General features: G+C 45.2%; 1 protein-coding gene across 7 annotated transcripts in view; it reads right to left on the bottom strand.

Annotated features, from left to right (window-relative positions):
• Nucleotides 1-19283, bottom strand: part of SORCS1 (sortilin related VPS10 domain containing receptor 1) — a 574197-nt gene that overhangs the window by 28757 nt on the left and 526157 nt on the right. For all 7 annotated transcript variants that reach the window (XM_070057266.1, XM_051824149.2, XM_051824151.2 and 4 more), the window contains exons 20-23: nt 15945-16078; nt 11932-12055; nt 6543-6655; nt 858-989 (exon numbers count right to left, since the gene is read on the bottom strand). In XM_070057266.1, coding sequence (XP_069913367.1) covers nt 858-989; nt 6543-6655; nt 11932-12055; nt 15945-16078 — 503 coding nt within the window. The remainder of the gene's footprint in view (nt 1-857; nt 990-6542; nt 6656-11931; nt 12056-15944; nt 16079-19283) is intronic.

Raw genomic sequence — 19283 nt, 5'->3', positions numbered from 1 at the left:
ACTTAGTGGTTGAGAGAAATCCTGTTTTTAATCTGTCTGCCTGGAAGCATTGAGAAACCAAATCATAGGGTTTTTGAAAGGGTAACCAGACCAAGACTGATCATTTTAACTGAATGAATGAAAAAAACAACATAATCCTTACTACTAAGAGGTCTTTGAAGTTAAAATGAGGAAAGAAGACAAAAAGCACAAAGGTGGCAGGAAGGAGACAGAAACACACACACACACACACACACACACACACGCACCACATCTATACAGCCCACTAATATCCTACAAGGTGGTGGGAATGAGGAAAAAGTAAACCTCCACGCAGCTAGTAGAGGTACTCTGGAACTAATGGGACTCATTTGTTACACACATAAATCATCTTTCTTAGCACAGCAATGACAAAAAGATTGATGATGTGTATCAAAGTTATACTTTTTAAAAGTAGATGCCATGCATTTCATGTCATTTGATTCTCATGACACCCTGATGATGACAGTGAGTAAAGTAAGATTAAATGATTTCCTCATGTACGCATTGTTCGTCCTTGCTTGCTTGCTTTTTTTTTTCCCCAGTAATCTTGCACTGTTTTTCCCACATAGCAGGCCATAGTGTGAATCATTTAGCCATTTCCCACCATAAACACTGTTATGTGTGCTTTTTGATGAAGGTGTGGTTAGGGTCATCAGTTTATGGATGAAAAACAAAGGAACAGAAAGTCAAAGACTACACACAGCAGGTGCCCTAAGTCCAAGTCAATTCCTTAGAAATCTCTGTGAGCCACTGTGGTGCTCAGCTCAGCAGTGGGTGCGGCTCAGCCCACAGGAAGAAGCTGAGCTGACTCCTGGAAATCCTTCCTGGGGACTCACCTGCTCAAGCTCTTCAGGCGACCTTCTGCTTTCTCCTGCTGGATCCTGATAGGGCAGGACAAAGAGCTCAGCGGCGGTAGGTAGGCCAGGGAGCACGGCCACCAAGATGTGCTGGCCTGGAATGCCTGTGGCCTGAGGGCGAGACAAAGAGACTGATGTAAGTCCTGTGGAAAAGAACGAAGAGAGGGCCAGGTATTTGAAGGGTGGTAGGCGTCCGGAAGACTCAGTTGGGTGGCCAGGGATAGGAAAGCTGCGACCTAGGTGCATCAGGCAGGAAGTGCACTGGAGACAGCACTGGCCCCAAGTGCCGCTCCAGAGTCAGACTGTCTGAGATCAATCCCAGCTCCACAACTCTAAGAATTGCATCATGCCTCTTACGTTTTCAGTGCCTTTAGCCCTTAAAGATAAACCAGGAAACAGTAGTAACTGCCTTGTTAATGGATGAGTTTGAGAATTAAATGAATTAGACATGATCCCTAGGAATTCAGATGTTAACCCTTCTTCCTCAAGAACATCTCCAGGAAGTGCCAGTGCCAGTGAAAAGACCCCCATTTACTAACCTTTATCATCTGCCCCTCCCGCCTAGACCTTCCCAGCCAAGCTTCCTCCTGTATCACTCCACTGGAATTACTCTTCAAGCTGAACAATAGCATCCTCATCACCCAACCTCCTATAACAATGCTCAGGAAGCATCTACCTCTTCTCCACCGTGTCAAAAGCTAGTGACCAACCCTACTTCATGAAGCACTCTCATCTCATTCACTTGGCCATGCTTATAATAAAATCAAATGAAATCATGTCAAAAATTCATAGAAAATGAAATTAAAAGATGTTTATTTTCTTTGAAATCCACGCATGTGATGGATTTCATGAAAATACAAACTATGAAAAAAATGATGCATAGATTTTAATAATTTTGCACCATCCTAAACTATCTTTTAATTCAAATTTCCATGAACTTTTTGAAGTACTCTCATACAGATCACTCAAGAACTTTGTGTTCATCTTAATTATCCTCCTTTTCTTGAGCTTGTACCTCAGGGTTTGTCTTGAGACCTTCTATGGATGATTCTAGAATCAACAGTTATTATCCGAGGTTCTTTCTCTCGAAGACAGTCAAAATACTATTTCACTATGATTTCCAAAAAAAAAACACACTAAAAAAAGATTTCTAATTTTCACCCCTCAAATCTTCATTCTACATGTAGGTGAGTGACCCAAAGCAGTCTCTCTCACATAACCTAGCTTGAAGATCTACATTTACCTGTGACACAACTCTGTCTGTCATATCTCAGCATTTTGCGATACCTTAACAATTTACCTTCCAACACAATGATCCTAATGGTTTCTTCCTGTTTAAATATTCATCGTTCATATCACAATTCAGCCTTTATGTGCTCTCTTGTAAAGTTTTACAATTGCCTCCACACTCCAAGAGGAAGGTTGCTACCTCCATATTTACCTTCCTACAGTCCTACTCAAATGATGTTCCCTTGTCCCAAATGCTTGCAGTCATTCTCACTTCCAACCAGATTAATTAAATTCTCAAGACCTTCTGCAGAGGGGTGCTGCACATTCCAAACAAATTATGCACAACTTACTCCAGCTTCTTATGCTCCAGCCAAATGGAAAAGGATTCACATTTTCAGACTCCTAGCCTTTTCCTTCAAGGTAGCTGTGCATAACATCTTCCCCCAGAATGTCTGTTTTCTAAGTCTGTTGCTAGAAGTGTGTTCATCTTCTGATGAGCTGTCATAACTCCACTTATTTTAGTAGATATTTTATAATTTCTTAATTAGGGAATTGTTTCTAATCTCCACTTTGGTACCTTTTCTTAGAGTACCAATAAATTCGATGCAGTGGATCCCTGTTATGTGCTAAGTAACTTAGTAATGTTATTTCATGCAAACCCTACAACAACCCTTTGAAACAAGCATTTTATGCCACACTTCGCAGATGACAACATGTCACAGGTTGTGGTGCTCAGACACATTCTTGGTAACAACATCAATGGGAATGAAGCAGACTGAACTGCCATCTTGGCTCGACGACAGCCTCAAGAGGCAGAGGAATGGTGGCCTCTCAGAGCACTCTTAAGCTGGGCTGTGTTGGCCCGGTAACTGAACCAGTCCATCAGTGGACATGGAGATGAGCCACTCTGGGAAGTGACAGGAAAAGGCAGCTGAAGCCTCTGCTCATAGCAATTTCAGCATCCAAGGCGACAAGTCTCCCTAAACAGGGACTTGGGCAGTGCAGCTCTGTTTCTACCATAAGAAAGACCATAGCCACAGGCCTGTTAAACAGTGACTCAACGCCATCTAGGATGTGGTGAATTATATACTTAGGAAGCTTCATTTGGCTGTGAAGCCAATGATGGTAACCCATGCTGGATGCAACCCACTCCCGACACACTTCACACACTAGCTCCTATTGCAGCTAACCCCATATTGTTTTACAATCTTGCTAGATTATAAATTCAAATATTATTTCTGAGTCATCTTCAATATACACAAAAAATTTTATCGAATGACATTAAATTAACGATTTAATGGTGAAATGTCGTTACCAAAATCCAATCTGATGAGGAAAAATGGAATACATTTTTTTAAGAAGCCAAACTTTTAACTGTTTTATTCATGAGTGCCCTAGTTGAGCTAAAAAGTACAGAAAGTGCATATACTTACTATGGGAGGCAGGAAAGCATGAAACTTTTCCTTTTTTTTCTTATTTAAAACTTTTATTAATATAAAGAGAACAGATTCCACACATTCCTTAAGTACCGTTCCAAGAAGACAACCACACTTCCCTCACTCCCTTGTTCCCCCCCAAACTCCCCTCATCAGTTTTAAAAGCAATCAATTGTACAGCAAATTCCATCTAATAATGACTAGGAAGAAAACTGCAACTAAATTGACTCTACGTTGTACCCTGTGTTAGGTACACTTGGCAATAAGTCCCCTATGACTTAAAAAGTGGCTGCGTGTAATTACTGATTTCAAAGATGGCGTGGGGCACTAGGAACTATGCACTAGGTCTGATGCCTCTTGGGATTGGATAACTAAAGAGCCATGGAAACTGAAAATTGCTACCGCTCTACCACCACCATCCTGACCCGAGGAATGCTGAGCCAAATATTGTAGTCTGCATTTGTCTGATTATGCTGCGTAGAAGTCTAGAAATATTGAGGAGTAGTAGTTTCTAGCCTACTGGACAGCTGGTCGAAGGTATAGGCCCAGGGCATCTGATCCCTAGACGCTAGTGTGAAGAGAAATCAACCTGAAAGGCTGGCCACTGCTGAGCTAATGCCGTGCTCATAAGTCACCTGGGAAAGCTGTACAGCTGGCTGGGAGACCTACAGGGACATGAGTCACAGCAACACTGTGGACTGAAGGAGCTGGGCGGTGCATTCACTTAAAAGGAAAACTTTAAGAGTGGGTATTTCACACCAACATTAAGACACCACTTGGGACACTTGCATTCTCTATCTTAGTACCTGGGATGAAGTCCAAGCTCCAATTCTAATTCTATCTTCAAACTAATGTGCACTCTGGGAGGCAGCTGGTGATGGCTCAAGTAGTTGGGTCCCTGCTTCAATCTGAGACCTGGATTGGGTTCCAGGCTCCAGGCTCCAGGCTCCAGGCTCCACCCTGGCTCAGTCCCAACTGTTCTAACAATTTGGGGAGTGAACCAGCAGATAGAATATATTGTCTCTCTCTCTCTCTCAAATGAAATACATATATATATATATAAAAAGTCTGCTCCCTCTTGGAGAGCATAGGAGAGAAACCAGGACAGATGACTGCACAGGCAGAAAGTGATATTGTAGTTGGGCTTGAGGTTTAGTAGCTGTGTCTCTTGGTGGCCATCATATTTAAACATCGATAGTATCACTGATGTGGAAAGCCATCAAGACAGAAGTCAGATGACTTCTATCCAGAGACGTGACAATGCTTCTTATCCTCCCCAGTATTCCATTCACCCCTGTTCCTCCTCATAATAAGGCAAATGATGGCAACAGGGTAGAGTGAGTAGGAAACCACAAAAACAAGAGCACAAAACCTTGGTGATCTGACTCCAGAACCTGATTTTTAAGTGCATGACCTCAGGTAAGGCATCTAATAGCTCTAAGTTCAGTTTCCTCACTTGTAAAATAGTAATAATCATAGTACCAACATCATGCAGTTATTTTGGGATTACCTGTGTTGAATATTTCAAAGCACCGAAAAGAGTATCTGGAATATTGTCGAGTGCCAAATATATACAAAAAGAAGTAATGGTATGAAGATGGGAAGCCCAGCTCTTTCCCAACAGGTTATGTGTGAGATCTCTTTTCTAAGCAAGGGTTATTTGAATGCTTTTATCCCATCATCTCTTTGTGTCAAGTAGCACCATGGGTTGGGAGCAGGAAAAAAAAAAAAAAAACATATATAGTCTGAACTGATTTTCTTTACTGGCTGCAAAAATATCCTAGGAAGTTAGGTCACCTCTGAATGCCTGATTTTGTGCAGTAAGTCCAAGAAGCCCACAAGCAGCAATCCCATATCTCTGTTCAGTCGTGAAAGTGGAGTGGTAGGAGAAGACACATGTAAAAGAAGTATCTTGTCAATTGTCAGTGCCACTTGCTCAGAGAGGAACAAACCTCAACACTTTGATATTCCCTGACGTTAGGAGGCCATGATGCACATGTAAAGACACTGCACTTCAGCCCTTCCTTCTAATTTTGTGGCTTCCCCTTCTATGGGCTCTGAGTGTCTTGGAAAGTTACTTAACTTCTCAGAATCTCAGTCACCTGTTCCATGAAGAGAGTCTAGTAATAGCTTTCTCCTGGCAATATTATAGGAGAGAAAAGTCTTGAGAGAAGAACTGGGATACAGGCCGGCACTACGGCTCACTTGGCTAATCCTCCTGGGTTCTAGTCCTGGTCAGGGCGCCGGATTCTGTCCCGGCTGCTCCTCTTCCAGTCCAGGTCTCTGCTGTGGCCTGGGAAGGCAGTGGAGGATGGCCCAAGTGCTTGGGCCCTGCACCCACATGGGAAACCAGGAGGAAGCACCTGGCTCCTGGCTTCGGATCAGCACAGCGAGCCAGCCATAGCGGCCATTTGGGGGGTGAACCAACGGCAAAGGAAGACCTTTCTCTCTGTCTCTCTCTCTCACTGCCTAACTCTGCCTGTCAAAAAAAAAAAAAAAAAAAAAAAAAAAAAAAAAAAAGGAACTGGGATACAGAACCAGGTCTAAAACATCAGCAACTGAGTGCCCACCCTATTCCTGTACTAAAAGTTGTGGGGGTGGAGTCCAAGGCTGCTGTTGCTATACACTCACCCCTGAGGACTTACATATGCTGAGACCACTTACACCACACTGCAGCTGATTCCATACTGACTAACGCTCTAATCATGAACTCTGCTGTGTAACTGTCACAAGAGACCAAGTCCTTCTCTGAGTACGGTAAATGTCCTAGGGAACAAGAGCCACAGGCTTGCTCGTGGTTACATTTCCTCCCAGACTGGGCTTGATATGCCTGCAGGTTTGGGGCTCATCTGTGAAGGTGTCAGTTGGCTTAATGAGACTCCCCATTGGTTCCAGCTCTTTCTTGTCTTTTCCTTGCACAAGGGCTCCCTCTGCACGTAGTTCCCCGAGAACAGAGAGGAAAGGTGTCTGAGCATGACAATGAATTGCTGGCACTCACTTCTACCAGGGACTTTTTGATGACTCGGCTGATGTCCCTCCTCCACTCAGGGATGTCCGGGTTGTAGTCATCCAGGTTTGGAGAAAATGACAAGCGAAGAGACCGGAATTCCTCTGGGGATACAACAGTAAGTGCATTACTACAAGTCAAAGAGTTCCTTCAAAAAGTCTGTTCGACCTTGTATTTCATGCAAAGCCCTCATCGGAGGGTCCTTCCCTTCACACTCATCAGAGAGACCCTTCTAGAAGGCAAAGTTATTATCCCAAGATTATTATTTCATTGATTCATCCCTTTCTAAACCAAACCTTAGATTCTGGCCCCGGCCCAGCTCTGCAGCATTTGCCCTTCATACCAGTTCTAGACTCTGTATTGCTCAACATGAAATGATCCAGAGGACCTTGCATGCTGGGCAGGTTTAAGACCCCAGGCCTTTGCACAGATTATTCCTAAAACCTAGAATGCCTGACTCTCCCCACTGCCTGTGCCCAAAACATTCAAACTCTAGTTCAAGCACCACTGTGCTTTATGCATACTTTTGCATTTTATGATTGTATAATAATAATTGTTGTGTGATGGCATAATTATTACTACAGTCATTCTATTTCCATCTTTTGCTTATGTGGAAGTTTCATTCAACGAAATTTTAAGCTCCCGAGTTTGGGGATTTTTTTTAGTTTTCTGTTGTCCCTCAGGTAATCTTGGTACTTCAGGATGCTGGGTAGTAATGAAACATGAAAAACTTTTAGGAGAGGAACTGTTTGTGCGAGAAAATGGGGAGGAAGTGGGGGAAACTTGGGGAACCATTAGACCACAACACTCATGGAGCAAATGGGATTAAATGACTGCCCTGTAGTCTGAGAAAGGCAACACATGACTATTGGGAGGTCTTGAGCCAAGGTCAAATAGCCAACAGAGGAGTCTCCTGTGTGCCAGGTGTGGCTCCAGCTGTTTGCCTCTCTTTGCTGGCTCTGTTTCTGGAAGGTGTGGTCTTGGGCCTACCATGGTTCCAGAACATAACCCTGGGGACCTTGGTCAACTACACTCCCTGTAGTTGGAGATTGGTGGAGCCCATTTTTGCAGCCAAAACACCCTCTGACTCACTCCAGTGCTCATCTCATGGTATACGCAGATAACGTCGCTTCCCTAAAACCTGCTGATGGCTTCACGGTGCATGTGAATAGAATCCAGATTTTTAGCACGGCTTTCCAAGGCTCACAAAACCTGATGCAGATTTGTGTACCTGTGTGCCGACCTTATGTCCTCATAGGTTTCCCTGTACTCCTCGTGCCCCAGGACCCTGTTCTTCCTTGGATTCCTCCGCCTTGCTGTACTCCTCCGCCAAGAGCCCACCTCCACTTCTCAGACTGCAGCATGCTCAGCTCCTTTTCACTGTCAGCCCAGCCTACGAGAGGGCTTTCTGACTACCCAACCTCAGATGGCTTCCCTCCTGCTGCCCCGGCACCTTCATCACTGGACCACATTTATCTTCTTCATACTTATTGCTATTGAAACGATTCTGTTTTCATTGTATGTCTCCCAAGCCCAGTGACAACCAAGGCTCTGTGTTCCTCCCGAGAGACAGTGCCTTGCACATGGTTAGGTTTGAATTATTGTCTATGAGTCACTTATTCAATAAATGTTTGTTGATTAAAGAAATGCTTAAATTACAGTGGAGGCTTGCTGCAAGTCATGCACTTACTGATTCAATACACATTTCTTGCTTTAAGCATGTCCTTGTGTTTCAGTGGTAAGCACTAACACTGAGCAACATTGCTAACACCAAATATGCATTCAGGAAGCACAAAAGCCTGCTTGTGCCTTTCCTAACAATGCCAAGGAGTTCTTCAATACGTACTTCAAGGACTCTTCCATCACAAGGTGTGCATTTTTTTATGGGAGTTACCCTTTTTCCAAAATGTGTTTTTTAAAGTTTGACTATTTTATGAGTCACTGGCCACCCATGTGAATATCACTGACTCAGTTCTGAAGGAGAGTAATGAAATGCATATGGTAAGCGGCCGCACCCACGATTCACCCACCAAGTCCTGAAGCGTCTTCACCAAGACGCTGGAGGTCTAAGTTTACTTCACTCCCACTTTCTCCACAACTTCTGCCAAACTACAAAGATTTCAAGTATGAGGGGAGATGTTTATCTTAATAAAAGGACACAAATGAGTAACTATGAAGCTGCCTCTGTAATTACTTAGCATAACAACATGGCAGGATAGGGGAACAGGAGAGAAATGTAACACTGAAGTTTATTCAACAAATAAGGGATGCTCGTGGTAGGACTGAAAAGGGTAAATACCAATCAGACATATTTTTGCAGCTACTGACAAAGATAAATTCTACACGTTTACCTCATTTAAAAATTTATTTAAGAGCAAACCTGTGCCCTGGAGTAAATCAGGGAGAACAATGCAAATGTTCTGGGAAGACAAGGCTTCCTCTGTCACCTTTCTAAACAGGATGCTTCCTTAGGTCTGATCTGGAGGCCTTCACCCTTTGACAGGTTTCCTAAGGCCTCCCTCTTCCTTACCCTAACCATTGAGATGTAAATCTTCTACAGGTTACCCAAGTCTTTCTTAAGGACCTGGGAACCATTCTTTGGAAATACAATCATCAAGAAAAAACAGTGTCTCTATCTCTCCATGGTTGGCAGGAAACCCAATTCCCTAAGCAGCAATCCACTGAACAAGTTTAATCCACTCTCTGGTCACTCTCACCCTGGGCAGCTCACTGGCTGCAGATGAATTAAGGATGTCTGATGAGGAATTTGGTGAGAGGAGGCCACTACTTCCTCTGCCCAGGTTTCCACTTTAGAGACAGGTGACAACTCATTCCATGGAGGGTGACCCACCCTTAGAAGACACCTTTAGAGAGACTGTTCAAAGAGGAAAAACTCAGCATAGTGAGGTGGGAGCAAGGTGCTGGAAATGTCCCCATTGGTTTCAGTGTTCCTCCACTCTGGGTTTTCTGCTTAGTGTTTTCTCACCTATAAATCAGGGATAAATATACAATATTTCTCCAAATTCATTCAGAGTAGTCACTAGAACATCATCTCCACCTGTTGCTTAGAAATAGATGCTAGTGACTACTCAGGACTTCATCAATGTAATTACTAACGCTGCCACCATTATTGTTACCAGAACTGTCACTAAGCAGGAAAATGACTTTAAGAAGGTAATGTTTCATGTCTGGGCCACAATTTCTTACTGTTATAGGCCAGGCTGCACTAGATAAACCTAAACACCTTCCAAATTTAAGGTTTTCTCTGGGATTCTAACTAGGTCGTGGTTGACAGGCTTAAACAAGAGGACCCCTTACGGGCTCATGGGTTAGTGCACATTAGTGTGACCTGTGACATGCAGCACGGATAGACAGAAAAAAGAACATGGAGTCCATGGAGAAGAAGCTGTTAGGTAGCAAGGCAGACATCAGCCTTTTACAACATAGGGGCTGAAGAGCAAAACTGAATTTGGTGTGGTTGAGTGAGGGAAGACACATGGAAGCACACATTGAGAGCAGACCAGCAATTGTGCACTGAAAGTTTTGCTGATGTTCCACAAGCTTATTACGTGGGTCCCAACCCTCCCCTGTGGGTAACTAGGGGGAAAGTTCTCCATCCTGTGGGTAACTAGGGGGAAAGTCCTCCATCCTCCATCTCTAATCATAGTCTTCTTAAAGTCCTGGGCAGAATTTCATGAATTGTGCATCTAGAAAGCCCAGCAATATCCCAGAAAAAGAGGTGGGGGGAGGGAGAAGACATGATGGGTCCATGTCTATAAAATTCCCATCTGAAAGCAGACTGGGCATTCCCTTCTTTGCCCAGATGCCTGCTGGTCTCTCAAGCATATTCTCTTCGTTGAACTCTGCTATCTCTTTTACTGCTACTGTCTCACATCTGAAATTCTTTTCTTGTGTGAAGACAAGGACTTCTGATCCAGTAATGAAATGAAAATCGGGTGGGGAGGACCATGTCAGAGCATGGGCCCGGGTCTAGATAGGCTGAGTTCAAAGCTCCTCTCCACCACTTACTAGTGGGGACAAGATATTTGCCTCTGAAAAATGAGGATGATGACTGCTATTAGATTAAATACATTCCTGTCACAAGAAAGGAGAAGGAGAATGAAAGAGAAGCAAAAACTCCCTGCAATGTCCGTCCTCTGCTGGCCCACTGGGCTGAAAGCCCACTTCATGGAGGGGACCCCACTGACAAAATCATAGTCCTGGCTTACTTCCTCTTACCTGGACTAATCAAACCCCTTTATGAGAGAGGAAGAGAAAGAAAAAATACGAAACACAATACTTACCCATGTAAGGAATGGTGTTCTTGAGGACTTTTGAACCTTGGCATTGTACAAAGTTGTTCACAAATTATTTTCTAGTTTTTAAGTTCAAATGGGTAACAGCAGACTCCCCACAAGAAAACCCAGCAATGAGTCAACTCATCAGATTCGATTAAGTCTGGGACTGGGACAGTTGATATTATTGGGATCACAGCCAGCCCCACCATCTGGCATCCTCCCCTACTCCTTGTTGCTCTCTCACCACAGCACGTTCCTTATATAATTTAAAACTCTTGCTTTCCAAATTAAAACGTTCCATGACATAGATAGTACTTAAATGTTCTTACCATGATTAAAAAAACTGTTTATATATTCACCATCCATTAGTAATACTTAGCTCATATCCACCTGATTGTCTTTATGCCGAAATTTCTAAGTTAGATCAACCTGTTTCACCTGCCTTTATCCTCCCATTTTCAATCCATGATTCTGCCTTTCCATTCCATTCCACTTAATCTTCTAATCATGTTCATGCTTCCAGTTGATCAAAAATTGTCCTGTGTAGCTGTCTGTTCAAATAAATATCCAGTCTACAACCATGCAAATATCCAATTGCCATGGCCCCTCCATCAATTTTCACCTAGAACAGTTGCTTTCTTCTTCTTTTTTCAATGATATGGATTTGTGGAAGAAATTTTTATAGGATCTAGATAATGGTATATTTTCCTTAGAGGAGGAATTTGAACACTGAACATCAGCCATGTTCTTTAATAAGTGGCCTTTGCTATGTAAATCCCACTGCAATCTCAAGCAAAAAGGAGTTAGTCTTCTAATGAAATTCACTCTCCCCTACCTTAGGTGAGTGAGCAAACAGTCACTTTATGTGCAGCAGACCAACTGTAGGAAAACAAAACAAACACTTATGGGATCCTGTGGCTGCAAATGGCTGATGGCTCCCATTTCACTTAAGGAGGGACCAGGCTGGTCTCAACTCCTTCGCAGCTACTGTCTTGCACTGTGTTGGTGAAAGCCCGGTCCAGGGTGGTCCCTGGTCTTATTACAGCACTAGATCACCTCACGCGAGCACGACGGGCACTCACCATACACCGCAATGGTCTTTGTGTCCTGCAGGATGGCATTCCCGGCTGAGACCTGCACTGTGATGGTATTCATGCCTTCAGAAGTAAACTTGAATGATATACTTCCCTCCAAGGTGATTAAGGGCTAAAATAAACAAGGGCACAGTGTAAGAGGAAAGCTGTTTAGTGACAGTCCACAAGGCCACTGGCTCTGAGCCAACCCCAGCTGGCAAACTCAGCAGGTGTTCATCTTGGTGCACCACAGTGGAACTGAGTCCACTTCTGCCTCTTCCCCATCACCTCCAGTGCAGGCCAGGAAGCAGGTGACAGAAGCAATAACGCTAAGTCACTCTGCCTTGTGAACTTGAAACCTCTGTCCTGGCGTCATCCTGGCTGAGGGCTGGGGACATCAATAGGTCTCACTTGCTGGTGAGATACACATGTCTCCTTCCACATAACCTACTTGTGTCAAGCAGATTCCTTAAGCCAAGAAAATATTCAAATCAAATGAGAACAGAAGACATTAAAATTATTCTACAGATTTAAGCAGTGGACACTAGAAATCTATAAGCTGTCAAGTGTTCCTCTTCAGAGTATACCATTTATATAAAGTTAGAATGGAGCCTAGAAATTCTAGCCACTAGTGGGATAGGAGTGGCCTCGTGAGCTGCCTTCTTTTTCTTCTATTTTTTTTAAAAAAGATTTTATTTATTTTATTTGAGAGTTAGAGTTACAAACAGAGAGAAAGGTCTTCCTTCCATTGGTTCACTCCCCAAATGGCCGCAACGGCTGCAATGGCCGGAGCTGTGCCGATCTGAAGCCAGGAGCCAGGAGCTTCTTCCTAGTCTCCCACGTGGGGGCAGAGGTCCAAGGACTTGGGCCATCCTCTAATGCTTTCCCAGGCCATAGCAAAGAGCTGGACTGGAAGAGGGCCAGCCAGGACTAGAACCAGTGCCCATATGGGATGCCAGTGCTGCAGGTGGAGGATTAACCTACTGCGCCAAGGCGTGGGCCCCGAGCTGCCTTCTTCTAAGAAGACTCACCGATGGCCTTCTGAAATTAGCTGCTTTGGAAACACGCACTAATTGGATAGTGGTTTGAGGATGGAAAAAAAGATGCTTTGGAGTGGTGCCTGTAATACAACCAGATGCAGGTCTTAGAGGAAAACAACGTTAGCTCACTGACCTCCCTCGACTCACTCCTCACTAACACTGTTCCCCAATCTTTTCTTAATTAATTTAAAAATCAAAACTCATTTAATTCTCGGGCAGACAGAAGACTAAAGCCCAGCATAAGAAGTCTTCTCAATAAGGTCTGTTGAGAATTTGGCTTTATTATAAAAGATAAAGGAAACAGAAGTCCCAGATGAAAGTTGTTTAGCACTTCCACCTTCTAGTACTAGCTTCCGGGCCAATAATTTAATGTTGTTCTTTGCCACTGTAGATAGTGGGCCTACTATGGGACAAATTTACATGCTTCTTTGTAGATGCTTTGAAAAAAGGCCCTTGGGCCGGCACCGTGGCGCAGTGGGTTACAGCCCTGGCCTGAAGCTCCAGCATCCCCTATGGGCACTGGTTCCAGTCCCAGCTGACCATTTTCAAGTCCAGCTCTCTGCTATGGCCTGGGAGAGCAGTAGAAGATGGCCCAAGTCCTTGGGCCCCTGCACCCATTTGGGAGACCCAGAAGAAGCTCCTGGCTCCTGGCTTCGGTTCGGTGCAGCTCTGGCCATTGTGGCCATCTGGGGAGTGAACCAGCAGATGGAAGACCTCTCTCCCTGTCTCTACCTCTCTCTGTAACTCTGTCTTTCAAATAAATAAAATAGATCTTTTTTTTTTTTTAAAGAGCCTTTGGGGCCAGCATCGTAGTGTATAGGGTTAAGCTGCCACCTGTGATGCTAGCATTCCATATGAGTGCCAGTTTGTGTCCTGGCTGCTCCACTTCCCATCCGGTTCCCTGCTAATGGCTTGGGAAAAGCTGCAGAATACTGCCCAAGTGCTTGGGCCCCTGACAGTCATTTAGGAGACCTAGAAGAAGCTCCAGGCTTTGCCTTGGCTCAGCCCTGGCCATTGAGGCCATTTGGAGAGTGAGTCAGCAGATATAAGATCCCTCTCTCTGTCTCTCCCTCTTTCTCTCTCTGAAACTCTCTTTTTCAAAGATTTATTTATTTATTTGAAGGCAGATTTACAGAGAGGCAGAGATGGGGTAGGGGGCCTTCCATCCTCTGGTTCACTCCCCAGATGGCCACAACAGCCAGAGCTGCACCGATCCAAAGCCAGGAGCCAGGAGCTTCCTCCAGGTCTCCCACACAGGTGCAGAGGCCCAAGGACTTGAGCCATTCTTTACTGCTTTCCCAGTTCATAGCAGAGAGCTGGATCAAAAGTGGAGCAGCCGGGACTCAAACCGGCACCCGTACGGGATACCAGCACTGCAGGTGGCGGCTTTATCTGCTACGCCACAGCACCGGCCTGAAATTTTCTTTCAAATAAGTAAATGAACCTTTAAGAAGAGAAAAAGAAAAAGGGGCTTCTTATGTGCTTAGTTATGGTAGCAACAGAAGTGAGAGGTTCTCTACACTTTTCAGGAGACATAGGTTCAGGAGGGGCTTCCTCCCTGGCCCTGTGCAAAATTATGTCTCCAGTTAAAGCTAACTTTTAGCTTTAGGGTAGAAAAAATGTCTTTATTAAACTAAGACGCATTGAGTCTGAAGGGCACAAGCCAAGGCGAAAGCCACTCTGCTGCAGATGCTCTGCCTTGCAGGCCGGAGCAGCCATGCCCTTCGGGGAGCAATGTCTGAGGACCTCGGCTTTCCTGCCCGACTCACACAAGGAGGCACTGGACCTGTGGAGAACGGAGTGGGTTCAGACCACGAGGGTTTGCGGGGAGAAAACTTAAAGCAGGCCCCAGAGCGCCTTGCGTTTGGTCTTATATGAGGCAAGTGCAAGAGACTGGAGCCACTCGGACTGCATCGTCCTCACTTCTCTTATGTGCAATTGGAAGCACCTGAGGCAGGTGAGGTTTACGGGTTCTACAGGTCACCATCACGGCTGACTGTGGTGCACAGGGAGCGTGGAGAAAACACAACAGTAAAGGTGATCTCAGCAAATGGCCACTTCTGTTTTAGAACGAGGAGGCCTTTAAGGAGGGGGTGGCATGAGGTGTGATGGCGACCAGTTGCTTCTGCCTATCCAGACCCATTTGCCTCTTTTTCCTTTTGGTAACCACTTCTTGCTTCCTCTTGTTCATGTGGCTCCCAGGAGGCTGACTTCAACACTTCCCTCTCCACTTCTGGCACTGCCATCAAGGCCTGGCCAGTGAGACTCAATTCCAGGATTTCGCTCAAAACATTCAGGAAATAGAGCTAAACTTCTCTGCTAAACCAGGCTGCTAAGGATCACTGCAACAAAACAGTCTGACCTGAGAAGAATGCTAACCAAAGGGAAGGTGGAGAAAAAAACAGTAAGATGTAGGAGAGAGGGAGGGAGGGGGATGGTATTAAGAGCCAGAGCCAGAGAGAATGCAAAAGAGAGGATGCTGGTGCCTGCATTGTTGTGTGATGGTTAAAGCCATCACTTATGTTGCTGGCATCCCATATAGGCAATGGTGAGATCCGGCTGCTCTGCTTGTGATCCGGCTTCCTGCTAATGCTCCTGGGAAAGTAATGGAGGATGGCCCAGATGCTTGGGCCCCTGCACCCACGTAGGAGACCCAGAAGAAGTTCCTGGTTTTTGTCTTTGGCCTGGCTCAGCAATGGCTATTGCAACCATTTGAGGGTGAACCAGCAGATGGAAGATTTCTTTCTCTGTCTCTCCCTCTCTCTCTGTACTCTGCCTTTCAAATAAATAAAACAAAGAGAGAAAAAGAGACAGAGATAGAGAGACACACAGACTGATGAGATATTTGATACCATCAGTCTCCTGTCCCTGAAGCTAGCACTTCCTCCAGACTCTTCCGTCTAAGTCATTTCACTCCCTTTTTTGCATCAGCCAATGGGAGATAAGCTTCAGCCCTTTGAACACTTCGGAAGGCAGACCCACCTCCGTGTTGTTTCCGTACCACCACACGTAAGTCAGCGTGCCCACTTGGCTGGGCCACAGCACTGCAGTCGCGTTGACTTCTTTGTTCTTTGTGGTGACAAAGGGGAGAGACAGGTGCACGTGCTCCAAGGGACCTGAGACACAAGAGAAAGAAGGGCCATAGAAAAGGAGGAGCTTCCTCAGCTCTGAAGAGAACACACATTGCCTCTGAAACACGGCAGCCTGATGGGGTGCTCAGCCGCTTTCCCTGCTTTACCGAGAAGACCACACTGTGAACTATTGCATTCCAACATTTCCCATCATGTTCAAAAACTCTGCTACATACTGTGTGAACGTTACCAATTTCCAAGTAATTTATGAGGCCCTTAAATGAACAGGTATAACACGAAATTTCACAGGGAGATACTGAGTCTTTCCAAGAGGTTCCTCCCTTGGTGTTAAATCTGGATCATGAAGAACTTGTAGCATCCAAGTTGACGGGACGAGGAGAGTGTGGATAAATCCCAAAAGTATGTTACATGTAATAAGCCCTCACCACTTACTAGATTGTAAAGACTGGTATGAATGTGGAAGTGTGTGTGTGTGTGTGTGTGTGTGCATGTGAGGGCAAAGTGGCTTGGTTAGGGGAGCCTGAAACACACTGTGCTTTGGTCAAGCTTGCCCAGGCTGGAAGCATGCAAGAGTGGATGGAGAGCTCCCTGTTAATATATTCCAGGTATTAAAAAATGCACTTTGCTCTTGCTGTCATTTGTTGCACGGCTCTTGCTGTTCCCACATAACAGTCAGCAGCAGCAGGCCAAGCCTTTGTCTGCCCCAAGGCCTCTGTTTGTACACCTTTGTTACAGCACCTGTCAGTCTTCAAGTCTCAGTGCCAGCACCTACACCTCTGTGACACGACACTCTCCCAGACTCCCTGATCTGAGTTAAATGAATCAGTCAGCATACAAGAACCAGATAAGCCATGCTAGAAATACAGCTTCCATCCTCGTCACCACGCATGACAATCCAATTATTTAAAAAGTCAGAACATTAGAATAGGGACAGTGTGAGTCAGTGTGGCAATCACAAACACCTGGAACTCATTAGTGAAACATGGCCAAGCATTCATTCAGGAGTTTCTGGGGCTGACTATGTGCTGGATATTATTACAGGTGCTGAGGTACTCACACTAGGTGTCTCTGAGGGAGGAAGGCACTGAACACACAGAGCAGGGGTAGATGAGAGAGAGCTGTTTCTGTTAGGGTGGTCGCGGAAGGCATTGCAGAATAAACGAACTTGTAGGAGCATGTGAAGAAAGTGGCAGACTGCACCAAATGTCTCTTTGAAGTGCTACATTGTGAGGGTAGGGGTAGGGCTGTGCAAAGGCCGTGAGAAGGAGGTGTGCCTACCAAGTTGGGTGACTGCCAAGACAAACAGCAGCAGAGGAGAAATGGAGGGCAAGGGCGGAGCCAATGAGGTCTTAGAGCTACTGAGGGTACCTTGTATGTTGTACAATGGTCTGTAAACCATGAAATGTATATGGGTGTGTCTGCATAAGTTCATGTGCACATGCATATATGTCATATGACATGTGTCAAATTTATCTTTCAGATCCCTACAGCTTCTTGTATATACGTGCACTTTACATGGATTTAAAACACCTGGCTCCTGCTGGCCAAAAGACTACCTTTGAAGTGTCTATTCTGCACAGAGGGTGCAGTATGCCAAATGCCAGCCTTGGCAGGCCCCCAACTGGCTGGCTGTGGTAAGCTTAGAGTTGCACAAACTGGCAGATGCTGCTGGATCAGACACACAGAATGGACAGCAGGTGGCGCTGCGTCACTCCATATGAATCTTTCAGGCAAGGTGATAGTGAGAACTCGATTTAACGTGTATTCCTGTGAACTGGGATTCCCTTCTCTTTTCTTGTTCAGCCCTTTTGTGCTGCAGGAACCAGCTGACATCTGTGAGACTGCATACTGTGCGTGCATGTGTGTGTGTGTGTGTATGTGTATTGACTGCCCTGGTCTGCCTCTAGTATTTATGTTCAGAAGACCCCTAATTACCTAACGCAAAATTGTATATCATCCTGTTATTTGTCTGAAATATTAAAAAGCTTTCAGAAGAAATGAAAGTGAAAACAAAGACCTGATGCTAAAGCAGAGCTCCTCAAGCCTCAGGGTACCAAGAGTCATCCTAATCTGATCAAGGCAGGTTAAGAAGCCATCCTTCCAGGATTCTAAATCAGTAGGTCTGAGATTGGAAGCAGAAAACTACAGTTAAGTCATTCATTCAGGGAGAGATGATTCATTAAGCCACATGTTACAAAACCCTAAGCTGACATTTGCCAACCAATAGAATGATTGTGCATTCAGGTGCAAAGCTATGTGGCTTCTTGTGGGGAGCAACTCGGACTAGACTAAGTTACTGGAATTAACACTTATTCTATGCATCTGCTCTCCCACAATATGGCGCTGGGAGAGGAGTAAACAGCTTTTACACAGCTGCCTCCAGTTCAACCAGTAACCTGCAGGAGCTGATCCTGCTCCTGATTGGAGGAGAGCAGCATACTCGGCGTGTGGGTAGCAGAGTTGGGATTGGTGGAGGAGGACTATAAAGGAGGAGAGAGACAACATGCACCAGGAACATCTAAAAGGAACACCTGAGCAGCCCGCGAGCAGCTCCCGAGAGAGCCGGCCGGCGGTGTGCCGCTCCCCCGCGGAAGTGGGGAAAGTGGCTAGGGGGAGCCGCCCTTCCACGGAGGTGGAAGGGTCTGTAGCCAACCCGGGAAGAACCAGCAGCAAACCCGGGAAGGGCCGAGCAGACAAAAGAACAGCGCAGGGTCCTGTGTCGTTCCTCCGCGAACAGGGGGAACGACAGCTTCTCAACATACATGGATCATTTTTACTCTAAGATGAGTTCAGAAAGAAAAGCACATGGTTCCTATATGTAAGTGAGGAGTTAAAGAGAGGGGTTGAGGAAGGACTAGACTATTTACTTCGTCCTTTCTCCCCATTCTGTAAGTTTATAGAGTCTTTAAGTGAGTTTTGTCTGTGAGTCTGGCTGCTTTTTCAGCAGAAGTCTGAATAACCTCTAAATTCTCTGTCCCATCCTGCTAATGGCAATGCTAGCTGTGTCATGTGTCTCATTAGTTTGCAAACTAGCAGAGCACAGTGAATGCTGTCCCTGAGGAATTTCCGACTGTCCGGCTACGACAGATTACCCCGTTACCCAGGGAGAGCTGCTGTCCTGCTCCTGGAAACAGTAAGGCAGGAACAGAGACTCCATTTGTTTCTGATGACCTTTGCAAACCCATATTAAAAAAAGCCTTTGCTTTGGAATCAAACCACCTTTCTGCAC

The sequence above is a fragment of the Oryctolagus cuniculus genome, chromosome 15 (assembly GCF_964237555.1).
Source record: "Oryctolagus cuniculus chromosome 15, mOryCun1.1, whole genome shotgun sequence".
Classification (NCBI taxonomy): Eukaryota; Metazoa; Chordata; class Mammalia; order Lagomorpha; family Leporidae; genus Oryctolagus; species Oryctolagus cuniculus.
The sequence above is the reverse complement of the archived record's forward strand: the minus strand, read 5'-3'. Positions and strand labels throughout refer to the sequence as shown.